The 13,336-nt window shown below is 39.1% G+C and overlaps 1 protein-coding gene across 1 annotated transcript in view; it reads left to right on the top strand.

Annotated features, from left to right (window-relative positions):
- Positions 1–12,494, top strand: part of LOC104523380 (PH domain leucine-rich repeat-containing protein phosphatase 1-like) — a gene marked incomplete at both ends in the record, with an annotated part of 31,946 nt that extends 19,452 nt beyond the window's left edge. The window contains 3 exons of the mRNA XM_010165931.1: positions 9,387–9,533; positions 10,067–10,297; positions 12,292–12,494. Of these exons, the coding sequence (XP_010164233.1) occupies positions 9,387–9,533; positions 10,067–10,297; positions 12,292–12,494 (581 nt within the window). The remainder of the gene's footprint in view (positions 1–9,386; positions 9,534–10,066; positions 10,298–12,291) is intronic.
- Between the last annotated feature and the right edge of the window lie 842 nt (positions 12,495–13,336).

Below are 13,336 nucleotides of genomic sequence, written 5' to 3'. Positions count from 1 at the left end.
TGCTGAAGGTTAGAAAGAGCAGTGCCCCATCCATTATCTTTTTGCCTCCCAACAGCAGCAAAAGCACGAGCCTGGCCCTGGAGTGCTTTCCCAAGCCATGCTCCTTTCAGCCTGAAGAAACATAGCGCTGACTACTTCTCCTTAGGGTGGGAATACTTGAGTTTTACTTCTGCTGCCAAAACGCCTTGAGCCAGCTCAGCTGCTTTTCTGTAGTGAGTAACTACACAAATATCTAGCAAGAAAAGAACACTAACTTTTTGAAATTATTCGTGAATCACAGTATGAAACCGTGTGCAAAGTAAAGGAAGCTCAGTCATTCCTGGGATCACAAGTTGTTATTTGTCTGACTATTTTTTTCTTTTTAATCCAATTTAATAAAACTATTTTCAGATCTTTTGGAGGTTACATGAGGTAAAACTTGACTGGATAAACCAAAAGTCTTTTTTTGTTCGCCCTTGTTCTTTCAAACCACTGCAAAGCAAGTACGAAATCTCTGCTGTTCTGATTTGGTACTGTTGGCTTTTTATGCCAAATTCTCAGTCACTAAATTGCAGCTACACACAGGGCACAGCACCAGTGAATCAAGCCCAGAAGTATTTAAGGTTCCAAAATAACCATGTGCTTGGATGTTGTGAACAAAATGCATTGGCATTTATTTACCTACCCTTCCTGGTACAATGTTTGATTAAAATCTGGTTAGTGAGGCAGTCTAGGAAAATTTCTCTTGCTATAAGCAGCTCTTGATGCTAACTGTTCCTCTTAATAAATCACTTTAGGTGGTAATTTAACAAATGCTTATGAATGCTGGATTTCAAAATGAAGTATGTCAAAGACAGAAGAAAAAATACCAGCTTTTCAGCTAGCCACCGAGTAGACTTACAAGCAGCTGGGTCACAGTAATGAGATGCTGACATATGCACTGACTTGGCAGGTACAGTCGGGAATGGATTGGGAAAAAACCAAGAATTCCTACTTTTGCTTGTGAATTTAATTCTTCAGTTGTTAAAATAATGCAATTTATTGCATTTTTAAATAAAATATTTAGTCCTGCTCAGCACATAGCATACATAAAAAAACTCCATCTTGGAAACTAAACTGCTGGTAGCATGTGAAGGTTTGCAGAGGTGAAGATGCACTTTTTCTCAGTAGCTACACTTTCAGTTGCTTTACTGTCCATTCAGACTTTAAGTGCTGTTGCTGTAGATACTCTGCAGCTGTGAAATTCTGTAACTGAACTATCTGAATGTTGAAAGGTATATACAGCTACCTGTATTTTTCCCTGCTTACCAGGGAATACACATTTCATACTATGTATAAGGGTAGGCAGTCTGAGAATTCACCTGTGTTGAAAAATAACACAGCAAATTTTAATACGTGTCATCCCTCACAGTAGCTTTTTAAAAATGATAATGGTGTTTTTCTCTTAAGGGAGAGGGGAGATTCCCCAGTTGAAAGATTGCCCAGCTGTTGCACTACATAGTTTAGTGGGCATGGTTGTGTTGGGTTGACAGTAGGACTTGATTATCTTGGAGGTCTTTTCCAACCATAATGATTCTATGATTCTTTTAGAAGCAGCTGACATGTCTTCTGATAATACCCCTATCAAGTCTCAATTTGCCTTAACTCTTTTGATGTTTTAGCCCCTTTATACTGCAAATGGAGCGATTGAAGACATTCTGTTGTCTTAAGCTGGTCTAAATTCTCTTGCTTACCCTCTTTTCATGTTGGTTGGTGGATTTTTATTTTTTTTTAATCATAAAGTTGAGATTTGTATGTACATTGTGTTCCCAAACCTCACTTTCCCCTTATCTACGATGCAACTGCACGGCTCTTGTTCTGAAATACAAACAAGAGTTCAGGCTTACTAGTTTTGCAGAGTACTGTCACTCTAGGATTGAAGCAAATGAATAAACCATAGTCTTTATTTACTGTTGCTCTGCTCTACTGGCTAAGCACGCTTTATATGTAATTGTTTCAGTTAGCGCTGAAAAAAACTGTTGGCATAAAGAATACTGTTTGCTTGTTAATATTGAAAAGTTGTCAGTATGTGGATTTTTAATAAAAGCCTGTTGCAGATTACAAAGAATGAAAAAGAGAAAGAAAGAAAGTGGGGATGTAATAAGCCACAAAGTTTGTTTTAATGATAAACAAAATTCTGCTTGCCAATTTTATCTGAAGAACAAGTTGTTAGTCTGATTGTGGTTGTTAATTATTAACAGTGATTATATGGATTTTTATCTTAAGATCAGTTGATACCTTTTCTCTTCCAGAGCTTCTTTAGAAAGTAACTTTCTTCTCTGGCATCTCAACTGAAACTCTTCTGGGTTAGTGGTAGTAACTTGAAGCTGCAGCTGTAGGGTTTGAGGAGGCTACAGGACTCTGAGATACTGGTGCAAGTGTTTCTGAAATCCCTTGCTACTTCCAACTGTAGGATAGCTGGTTTTTATCTGAAAACACAGAATTTCGGGGGTCCTCAAGCTAAACCCTCCTTACAAACCTGTCGTGCAGTAGTCATTGCTCAGAGAACTGTAGGTTCCCAGACAGCGAGGAGGGAACAGTGTTAGTGACCCAGCTGGTGTGAACCCGGCAGGCAGGCTTGCTGAAACTCGGGGTGGGATGTAGTTTGATCCTAGCTTGTCCCTAGAGATTGAGGAGAAGGGAAGAAAGTCTCCAGCCTGCCACTTGGTTGGTTTCAAAGTGCAATGAAGTACTGCTTAAGATTATTGCTTTTAGTGTATGAAACTGAGGTTAGCAAAGGAAGGCAGATGGATTAATGACAGGGCCACTATGTGTTTTCCCCCTTGCCAGGCCCCACAGGGCACTACTGGTAGATGCACTGGAGAAGGACAGCTGAAGTAGCTGGTCTTGGGCGTATACTTCAAGGAAAGCAGTGCCTCTGTCCCAATTCCCATGTTCCCATGGTTTATTTCCCTTTTTTTTTTTCCTTTTATTCTTGTTTTTATTATTATTATTTATTTTTTTAGGATGCTCTTCTGGAAAGAAATTTGCTTTTAAATGCACATATTCATTGAAGTTATTTAAATAAATCCAGCTAATATGGGGAGTGTGCTACCACAGGGAATGGAGTGCCATTGCGTGCTCCATGGTGTGGGAAGATGCTCAGAGCTTTCTCTCACATTCTGATGGTCTCAGAGCCAGGGAACCTTACTTTTATACTAGTTTCTCCTCTTTCACTTGAAGCTGAAGACTGGAGTGTAGCCAGCTAAGCAATAGGGCAAGAAGAAGTTGACGTGTTATTGACAACCAGAGGCCTGCTGGTAACAAACTCAGTCCAGTGTTTGCTGTATTCTGTTACTAAGTTTGTTTTCTCAGCTATCTACTCTTGGAATATTTTTTTTGCTATTTATAATACTAAAGAGGACACTTGGAATATGTTGTTTATGTACCTTCATTTACACAATGTAAAGACATTGAAGGAAGAGTCTGGTTTTGTTAGTGCATCTTTCCAAATGTTCATGACTGGTTGTGTTATATGTAGCTCCTGTTCTGAACTCAAGAAAGTACCATCGTGTGAATACTCAGCAAAAATCAGTCACGTTTGAGTAAAGAAAAATAAATTGCAAAATCAAGTCACCAAATGGGGAAGACTGCTAAATTAGTTTAATGCCTGAAACATTGGATTTTGTGGATTGTTTAAATTGGAACAGTGAACTGCTTAATAGTGGTAGGAGAAAAATAGATGGCACTAGAATATGCTATAAAATGCAATTTTCAAAAATAGTGTAGTCTAAAAGTAGAAATTGAAGTTATTAGTTGTATTCAGTTTAGTGGAACTACTAGGCTAAGTACAGCAGTATCAGATCCTAATAATGCTTCAGAAAGTAGTGACCACATTTATGGAATCCAGTTATTGTGTATCAGCCTACTTCAACTTACTTGTGTATTGCTTTCTGATACAGCTTCTAAAAGTAAGGGTTTTCTTTTCATGTATTTAAACATTTTTCAGTTTTGAAGCCCACCCCTACTTAATGCTTTTGTATTTAAAATAATAAATATTCAATATAGAGAAGAAGAATATATTTTCTTTTCTTTCCTAGGAATTTTTTTGTTCCTCTAAGGATAGTCTTTCCCCTCTAATGAAGCAGTCTGTGCTGGGTATGTGCAGAAATTGAAAACTGCAAAGTATAGTAATGTAGGTTCAGATTATTTCCACTAACAAAACATACATTTTGTTTTTCTTGTCTTTATGGAATTCTTACCAACTACGTAAGAGAATAAAAACTGTATTGTTGTCTGAAGTTTGAAGGTAGCCTGAATTTGACTTAATAGCTGTGATTATTTGTATATTTTGAAAAATAACTGCCTAGTTTTAGTGTTATTCCTTTTTTGTGCAGTACGGTCTGTTTTCTTCCCTTTTTTTTTAATACAATCTACCAGTTAATTTTTTGTATATTGACTCAAGCCTGTATGCCAGAATTGTTGTGCATTTTATAGTTTTAAATGCGAGTAGAGGGGAGAAATATCAGGATGACTGTTCCTGGTGTGTTAGCATAAAGGGTAGTGAAGATACCAAAATTGTAGCTAACATTCAGCTTTTTTATTTCTTTTTCTTTTTCCCTCCTGGGGTTTAAGAAAGGAGGAGGGAAATAAAAATTCAGATGAAACTCTGTTTTCATTTAGTCATTCAGCTAATGGACAAACTGATAATTAATGGGTAAATTTGTTCAAGTTTCTTCTGACTTGACCAGAATCAATCTTTCCCCTCAAACTAGGTGACCCTATTTCCTGAGATAATTTTACTCTATCTGAAGTTACTTGGTTTCTGGATGAACAGGAGTCTTGTCGAGAGAAACAGGGTGGAAGACACCAGCAGAGCCCATCCTTCCTCCTCTCTATATTATTTATTGGAAACTCTTCTGTGCCCAAGCTGGAGAAGGACTGCTGTTGACCTCAGTTAGGGAAAGCCTTCACCTGCAACATTCAAGTGGATCTCCCCAGCTGTTGCAGAAACAATCTACCTCTATTCAGCTGTCTCGACAAATTTAGCAGAGCAAGAGGGCTGGAATAATTCATTTTAATTGTCTAACTAATTTAAGTCTTTTACAACGACACCCTTCTGGGAAGGGAAATGCTATGACAGTATTTCTGGTGCTAGGCTAGCTGCTCCCTGAGGCAACAAGGCTATGGATGGGGAATCTGACACAACTGTAAAAAGGCAGTAAATTGGACCTTGTATTTCCAAGGATGAAATTGCTGAGTCAAGATTATATGGAAATTCTCTTCATTATTAAGTTAGCAGCCAAAGTAGCAAGGATTCGTGAAGGTGGCAACTTGTTCCAGCACTTGCCACAGTGCTGTTAGGCAAATGCCATCAATCTGCTCAGAAATGGTGCTGAAGCTGAGGGACAGTTGTGCTGCTGCTTGAAATGATGTTCAACTGCAACTGCAGCATCACACAGCTGAAACTTTGGAGATAGTATTGGGAAAGGGTTTGTTTTCCTTAAACTGAGTCCCTTATTAAGCCATGTCTTCTGGTTTGGGTGTAGTAAAATACTGCTTTTTAATTGCTTTTGGTAAGAGTAGGGCAAGACTGGTTTTGTCAGACAAGTCTGTTACGGCTGCATTTCAATGACGGGGTATGGCCAGTTTGAATATACTACTCCTCCCCCTCCAAACATAGTGAAACACAAATGCTGTACTGTGTAATGGAAATTCCTCTGCTGTGCATATCTGAATTTGAAATTAGCGTGTCAGTTCATTGATTTGCCGTGATACAAACTTCTCTTGTTAGCCCCTCTCCTCATTTTGTGTATGTCAAACTAAAACTGCTCCTGAAGTGGCAGCTTCAGGATTAAGTGGGCATTTTTTGGCTCAATTATGGCAATTAGCGTTCATTCATATTGCATGTTTAAACCCAAGGGTTGACACGTCAACATTTTGCTCTAACTTAAAGTAGGACTATTTTTGGTCAGAGAAATGGGTGTTTATATATTGGTCATTACAGTAGAAAGCTTAGTAAGCTAACTGAACATAGTGTATTGAGAGATGCTGTTCTTCAGGTTGACTTTATTAAACAGATAACAAAGTCTAGAACCAGGGAAGGAGGGAGAAGAGGAAGGAAAACATATGTATGGACTTGATATAACATTATTATGCTGTCATGCCTCAAATGAGCAATGTTGTGCCTTTTCTTCTTTCTAGCAATGTGGTGGGGACAGTATCGATGTGTGCCCCTGCTTTTGATAAGAGTAAAGATTTGGGTGTGAGAAAACAGCAAAGATGTTGCTCCATATAATATATTTAAAGCCCGTGCAAACTCAGCAGCAGCAGCAAACTTGAGTCTGTAAAATACTTCTTTCCTTTTTTATATTGATGCTACAAGTGGTACTGGTGCTACTGACTGTAAATCTATCTAGATATGAGAAACACTGTAAACAATTCAGCATTTTAAATATGCAGCATGGCAGTGCTCCATAATGGAAGTGCATCAGCCCATTTACGATGTGGATAGTGGGAAGTGAGTGGCCAAGGATGAGAAGACTGAGTTCTTACCTTTGAGCAAATTCCTGCTAGTTGGGCTTTGTAATATTCTATACTTGACAGTGCTGCATGAGAAGAAATGCAGCTTTAGCGTTTTGTAAATGAACACATTTACAAAGGAGCAAGAAAATATCTTTCCTGCCAATTGCCTTAAATTAATCTCTTTAACTAAGCTTACGGTGTCTGTCTTTTAGCTGTTCTTTAAACGTGATTTAACAATGAACTCTCCTTTGTGAATTATTTGACATGCACTTGTACCTGCATTTTCAGCTTCTCTATGAGTAAATCCAGTACTGGATGTACTAGTCATCTTCCCTTGCATATTATATAGCCCTGTTAACCAGTTCAGTTTGTGTCCTTAGTAATTAGATTATTCACAGAAGGCCCTTAATAAACACACATTAAAACATAAATAAGAGTAGTAGAGATACGTTGTATCAGATACATTGAGGGGGGTGGTGATTTTTTTCTTTTCTTTTCTTCCCCCCCCTTGACCCAGGACAGTTACACACAAGAATGTGTGCAGAAAACCTTGAAGCTGAACACTGCATTGGGGATACTTAACGTATTTCTTAACTTCTTTCACCACCACCTCCCCCCTGTCCATTGCCCCAGTCCTCTTTCCTCTGTGTATTAGCCTGATCTTCTGTAATTTTATCTTAAGTTTGTATTTGGGGTCTTCTAGTAGATTGTGGTTTTTGCTTGTTTGGTGGGCAAAAGCCCTGAGACTGTTCTTCAGAGGCTCCAGAGCAGCGCAGGTAGAGGCTATAGCCTTGGTATTGATTATTCAATGAGTAAATTCTTTTTTCATGGTTGACTTGAAAATTGGAATGGTCCCATTTTGATGTTTCTCCAGCAGCTTAGTTATTTTGACTTAACCTTCTTGTCTTCACTACTATTTTTGCACTTACCTAAATACTGGCATGGGGGAAGTAATTTCTAAAGGCTTCGGAGTCCGCTACTTAGAGCACTCTTGTTTGTATTTGCAGTTGACTTTGAGGAAGATGTGGGACAATTATTCCACCACAGAATCACCCCAAATTTCACAGCAGTATATCTGTGGCCAAAATCTACAGTCACCTTCAAGATAAATGCAGGATTGTGGCTTTCAGTTCTGGGTTCAAGATTTTTAAGCCCTTTCTCTTAAAGTAGTAGGAAGATACAATGTTTAAAATGGGCATTTTTCTGGCTAGCAGCCCTTATTAGTATCAGCTAGCTTACCCTAGCCTTCCTTTTATTTTACGGTTCTCCCTCTAGACTTACATTAGTCATTGTTTCTGCACAGTAGCATTTTTTTCCCTGCAGCAGTAATTTGATTGCAAGATTTCATTTAGTCTCCATCTAACTCTGTTCCAAACTTCTGCCTCCAGCAGGGCACAGGGTGTTCAGAATCTGTGATAACTCTGGCCATGATTTTTTCATTTTTTTTCTTCTGTCATCTTTGCACCAAAATACCAAGAGAGCATTCCCTTGCTTGCTGCAAGCCTGTGTAAACTTAAATGTGTTTACAGCCTGTCTTTTGGGGTAAAATCCACTCTCCACTTAGAACCCCCATTGAAATATTGATACGAAGGTGCTACTTACATTTTCATGTTGAGTTTTAGTTGATGACATGAGTTTGATTTAGGGAATACTAAAGGTGTGTGCCAGTTGATTGCAGTAGCTGGTAAGGATTTTTAAGAGTCTTTTGGTGTTAAAGCTCTTTAACCTTTTAATATTTGATGTATTTTTTTGTCTGTGTGCTCTGGTCGGGGGAGGACTAAGTGCTTTGAGGTAGGAATGTGGGGGCTGTGGATGCACTGACACTGCTGTCAGAGGTTACTCTCATGTGGAATAGCAGTGTTCACAGGTGCAGTTTTGCTTCCATCACTGTGTTACAGAAAAGCCTGCTCACACAAATAAAGGACCTGAGCCTTAAGAACGGAAAATGAAGTCCAAATAACTAAATCATGTTTACTTGGTGTAAAGTCCTGGCATAAACCTTGCCATAAGAGAAACTTCCTCCCACTTATCAGAATCTAACACAGTTTTTTCATTCATCCTTTTACTTGCCTTTAGACATACCTCCTAGTGCTGTTGTTAGGCAACCATAATAATGTTGCTGAGCATGCAGACGGGCTAATTGGATTGTCCCCTTCTTGGGTTTTTTGTTCGTATGGTTTTGGTCATCTTTAATAAGGCAAGCACATGCAAGTTGCTTTGTTGACTGTGATGAACCATGGGGCTTTTAAGAGTTTTGTGATATATCAAGGACAAAATTTTGAAATCTATGTGAGCTTTGACATTGTACTTAATTGGGAGCATAAGAATTTGCATCTCTCACTACAGAAGTCTTGCTAAATTCTGCTTTAATTCAGCACATTTCCCAGTTCTATTCAAACCAACGTATTCTAATGAGAAGTTTTGGTTGAAAGGCAGTATCTACTTGCACGAACAGAGCTGAGCTGCACCACAAAAATTTAGTGTTCAAATAGCCTGAGAATTTCCTCTGCCTTGTAACCAGTGTCAGGAAGTCTTACTAGCAAGAAATGTGTTCAGAAAAATAGCAGTGCTTTAGGATGAGGTGCCACAGAAGAAACGATACATATTGTAAGGATACCAAGGGTTTTGTTCTTTGTTACACTCGTAGGAAAATATATTTAGCATGTTGTTCAGGAGGACCTGTTTCTGTCATGTCAGCTTAATATGAGTGAACTCTTGCAAGTGGTGTTGAACTTGAGTGTCTAGTAGTTTCCTTGCTTGTTCTGAGTATGTAAACTAAAAATTAATGTGATTTGCATTTAAATAACCAAACTTACCTTGTATTAATTATTGCAAGGCACCTTGGTGTGGTTTATGCTCTACTTCATTGTTTCTCTCTTTTTTTTTTTTTTTCTTCATTGTAGATTCACCAAGTTGAAGAGCCTTAACCTTTCCAATAATAATTTAGGAGACTTCCCACTGGCAGTCTGCAGTATCCCAACCCTGACTGAACTCAACGTGTCCTGCAATGCCCTCAGAAGTGTTCCAGCAGTTGTAGGCGAGATGCACAAGCAAGTACTTTCTTAAAACTTAACGTACACAGACTGATGATATAGATGACAAGCAGTTTCATGACTCTTTACATAATCCAGTTTACACCTACTGGGTTTTGTCAGAGCAGACTGGCTTGTAGATCTGTATGTTGTGAGCTGCAGGTGGAGAGGAAGCACACTTTGTGTTTTGAAGTTGTTACAGTCCCCAGCATTTGACACAAGGGTCACCTTCATGGTGAAGATAATCTTTAAACTCCCTTGCTTATGTACTTCAGCCATCACACAAATCACAGTTCTGGAGATGTTTTGAGATGTGATACAACGGTTCAGAACAGCCTGCCTTTCAGAGTTGCCAAGGCTTTTAATTATTTGGTCGATATCTTCTGTAGCAGATATTAAAACATTATTCCTTAACATTTTTCTTTCTTCTGCCTTTTTGTATATTTTATTTTGCTGCAATGGCAGCAGATTAGTGTGTTTATGGGAAGGAAATGTGATTTAACAGGTCGCTTGCTTCCTTCACTCTCCCTTCCCCTCCCCACCTTTAATAGCTTGCAGACATTTTTGCTGGATGGCAACTTTCTCCAGTCCCTTCCTGACGAATTGGAGCATATGCATCAACTCAGCTACGTGAGTCTGTCCTTCAACGAGTTCACCAACATTCCAGGGGTGCTGGAGAAGCTGACTGCTATGGATAAGCTCTGTATGTCAGGAAACTGCATGGATACCCTGAACCTACAGGTGTTAAAAAGGATGCCTCATGTTAAACATATAGATCTAAGGTAGGTATTTGAAAAAGGGGAAAAACAAGTGGATCTGAATTATTCGTGTTGAAATGGTTTCTCTTTGGCTGTCAGAATAGCACCCAGGTGTGAATCTGTTGTGCTAGTCCATTGAACCATGTTTCTGACAGTATTACATAACTGACAACGCTTACTGTGACTTAGCACTCTTCTTTGGGGAAGAGGTAGCATTTAAGGGGATCAGTAGTCAGGAAAATGAGTGGGAGAAATTAATATTTGTACAAAAAAAAGCAAACAAAACAGACCCCGAGACACTGGTGACTCCTGCAGTTCTAGTTGGCACAGTGTTAATATAATATAAACAGTAGTCCCTGACTCAGAAAGCTCCTGTCTGAAATGCTAGATGCATGTAATGAAGAAAAGGGCAGTGAAGGTGAGAGGACAAAAATAGATATTTTAATATTTCTTGGTATGTTAAAAAGCCTAGTAGTCTACTGTGAGTAACATTATTAATGCCCTCAGCAGAGTCTAAACAAATGGCTCTGGTATGAGGGGGTTCTTTATTCTTGGAGTCTTTTGGGAAGCCAGCTTCTGCAATAAGCTGAGCAAGCTTCAGTTCAGAGCCTGGACCATGAGGTCCAAACAACAATGAATTTTAGGAACATTTAGTTAAATTAAGCTCTTCAAGCTAAAACTTAGTGTACTGTACTGCAGTGTAGCTGTCAGACTTTGCAAACAAGGAAGGGTCAGCATAAGTTAAGAAAACAGCTAAAATAGTGGATTAATTTTGAAGTATATAAGATGGGGTTAAAATATGTTTTGTACGTATGTTAAAAGCAAATACATAAACTGGTCTTAGTGTAGGGATCTCTCTGATCTGGCCATGAGTTCCAGCAGTGCAATTCCAGCCCCTCTCATTGTCTGCTGCATCCTTTCTACACCGAACAGTGACCAGTGGTTCATTGTAACACACCTGGAACAGTAAATGTCGAATGTGTTTGTAAACTGTACTTGCTGCACAGTGAGGTGTTTTGCTTCGGTGAAATCAGAAGGAAGCACTGCTTGAAAACTGAAAACAGAAAAAGTAGGTTGTAGTATTGGAGGGGACATATTACCTATTTTCTTTTAATTGGAAAGTGTAGCTACTCTGAAAACACAACTGTTACCCAGAGAGCAACTCTTAGAAAGGAAGAGTAACAACAGAACCGCAGGTATACGCCCTTATCGTCACTAGGGAGGCTCAGTGGGCTGGCAGAAGTTACTGTACCGATTTTGGCATTCTGTTCAGAGCTGAGAATGTGAAACTCAACTCTTTGGAAAGCTCTGCCACCTCAACCATTGCTGGGTTATAGATAGTCTTATTTCAGTTGTAATGTCTAGGGAAGTTGCTGAGTGTTGGCAGCGTCAATGTGCTGCGGTGAAGATGTGATAAAACCTGTTCTCTTTATCTGACAGACCCACTTGTCTTGGGTTTTTGCTTTGTTTTCTTTCAACACCCATTTTCAAGCCTCTGAATTTGCTTGCTGTGGAATATGGTAAAGCAAGAAGCAAATATGGGAATTCATAAATCTCAATTTAGTCTTTCAGTAAAGCAAGAGACTCTAATATCCGCAGGTTACTCGTATCTGCCAGGCTTTTCCAGCAGGTGCTTGTGATAGGCCAGAAGACACTGCAGAGGTTTTGTTCTTTTCCAAACTATCAGGTGCAAATAACAGCCAGATCATCTTTTATTTTTATAGACACAATAACAGTAATATTTACGTTCTTGCAGAGCTTTTTATCAGTAGTTTTCAAAGTAGTTTAGAAAGGAACTTGGTGTCATCACTCCTTTGTCACCATGGATAAAACAACAGAGCTCATCCATCCTGCTTTTAAAATACCATAACAAAGGGGAAAATACTTAAAATCAACCTTGATGAGAACCTGTAGGCATGCTAGTTTAATCCAGTGCAAGCGATTGTAGAGTGAGCATTGGTTTGTCAGCAGGAGCCTGCCACGTAAACTACACTTAATCTCCTTTTTTTGTCTGCAAGATTGAATTCAATTAGGAGATTGGAGTCCAATGAAACAGATTTTCTGCATCACGTGACCCAGTTGGATCTCAGAGACAACAAACTTGGGGAGCTGGATGCAACAGTTTTTAACAATGTCGAAGTGTTACACTGTGAACGGAATCAACTGGTAACCCTCAAAATCAGTGGATATTTTCTCAAAGCGCTGTACGCTTCCTCGAATGGTAAGTGAGTTTTCAGGGCAGCTGTGGTGCTATCATCTGCTTCTGGTTCTCTGTGGGATGCTTATGGAGTGCAGTGCAATGTAATCAGGAGGCTCTTGACATGAGCCTTGGATAAAAGGGTTTCACATGTGCTGTGTCACACTACTTGCAATGCTGAGCTTCAGAAGTGACTTTCAGATAACTCTGGGCTACTGATTCAGTGGTTTCAAAACTGTGAAAGTCTTGAAATTTGGGTTGAAACTCCTCTCTACATCAGCAGGGAGGGTTCTTGAAGTTGTCAGTTCTTTGGGTTGTATTAATGTGTTGGTTAACCAAAGCAAATAGAGTATTTATTGCTTTTCCCCAGAATGGAGAAAGTTTGAGCAAGTGGCCATTTGTGAGACAAACTAAAACTATATATTTTTTGCTACTACCTCTAGCTGCTTACTCTGGCCAGAAAGCTACAAAATCTATAATGAGTAACTGCATTTGTATTAAATAATAAAAATAATGCAGCATTTTCCAGTTGAGTAACTCCTGTGTTCCTTGAATAGGATTTGCTTGGTCTGTTTCTGGAAGCTGCTATTACTTAAAATACTCAGTTTTCACCGCCATTTTTATTGCTGGGAGTAGTTTGGTATGGAATAAATAAAATGCAAGCTCAAAGAGCCATGAATTTGCTGAACAGTCTGCACTGCCTTTAAAAGGCTGTCATCTTAACGATATCCAAGCCTGTGCCTTCATTAAGTATTCATGCCAGGATCTTTGTAGCTGAGAAAAGTTAACATAATCTGAGCATGTGCTGTGCAATGTGAGCTGAGAACCCAAGTCAACCCATATCTTGCAATCAACTGCCTGTTTGG

This window comes from Antrostomus carolinensis, unplaced genomic scaffold (genome assembly GCF_000700745.2).
Source record: "Antrostomus carolinensis isolate BGI_N321 unplaced genomic scaffold, ASM70074v2 scaffold19054, whole genome shotgun sequence".
Lineage (NCBI taxonomy): Eukaryota > Metazoa > Chordata > Aves > Caprimulgiformes > Caprimulgidae > Antrostomus > Antrostomus carolinensis.
Note: the sequence above shows the minus strand (reverse complement) of the source record. Positions and strands in the feature narration are given on the sequence as shown.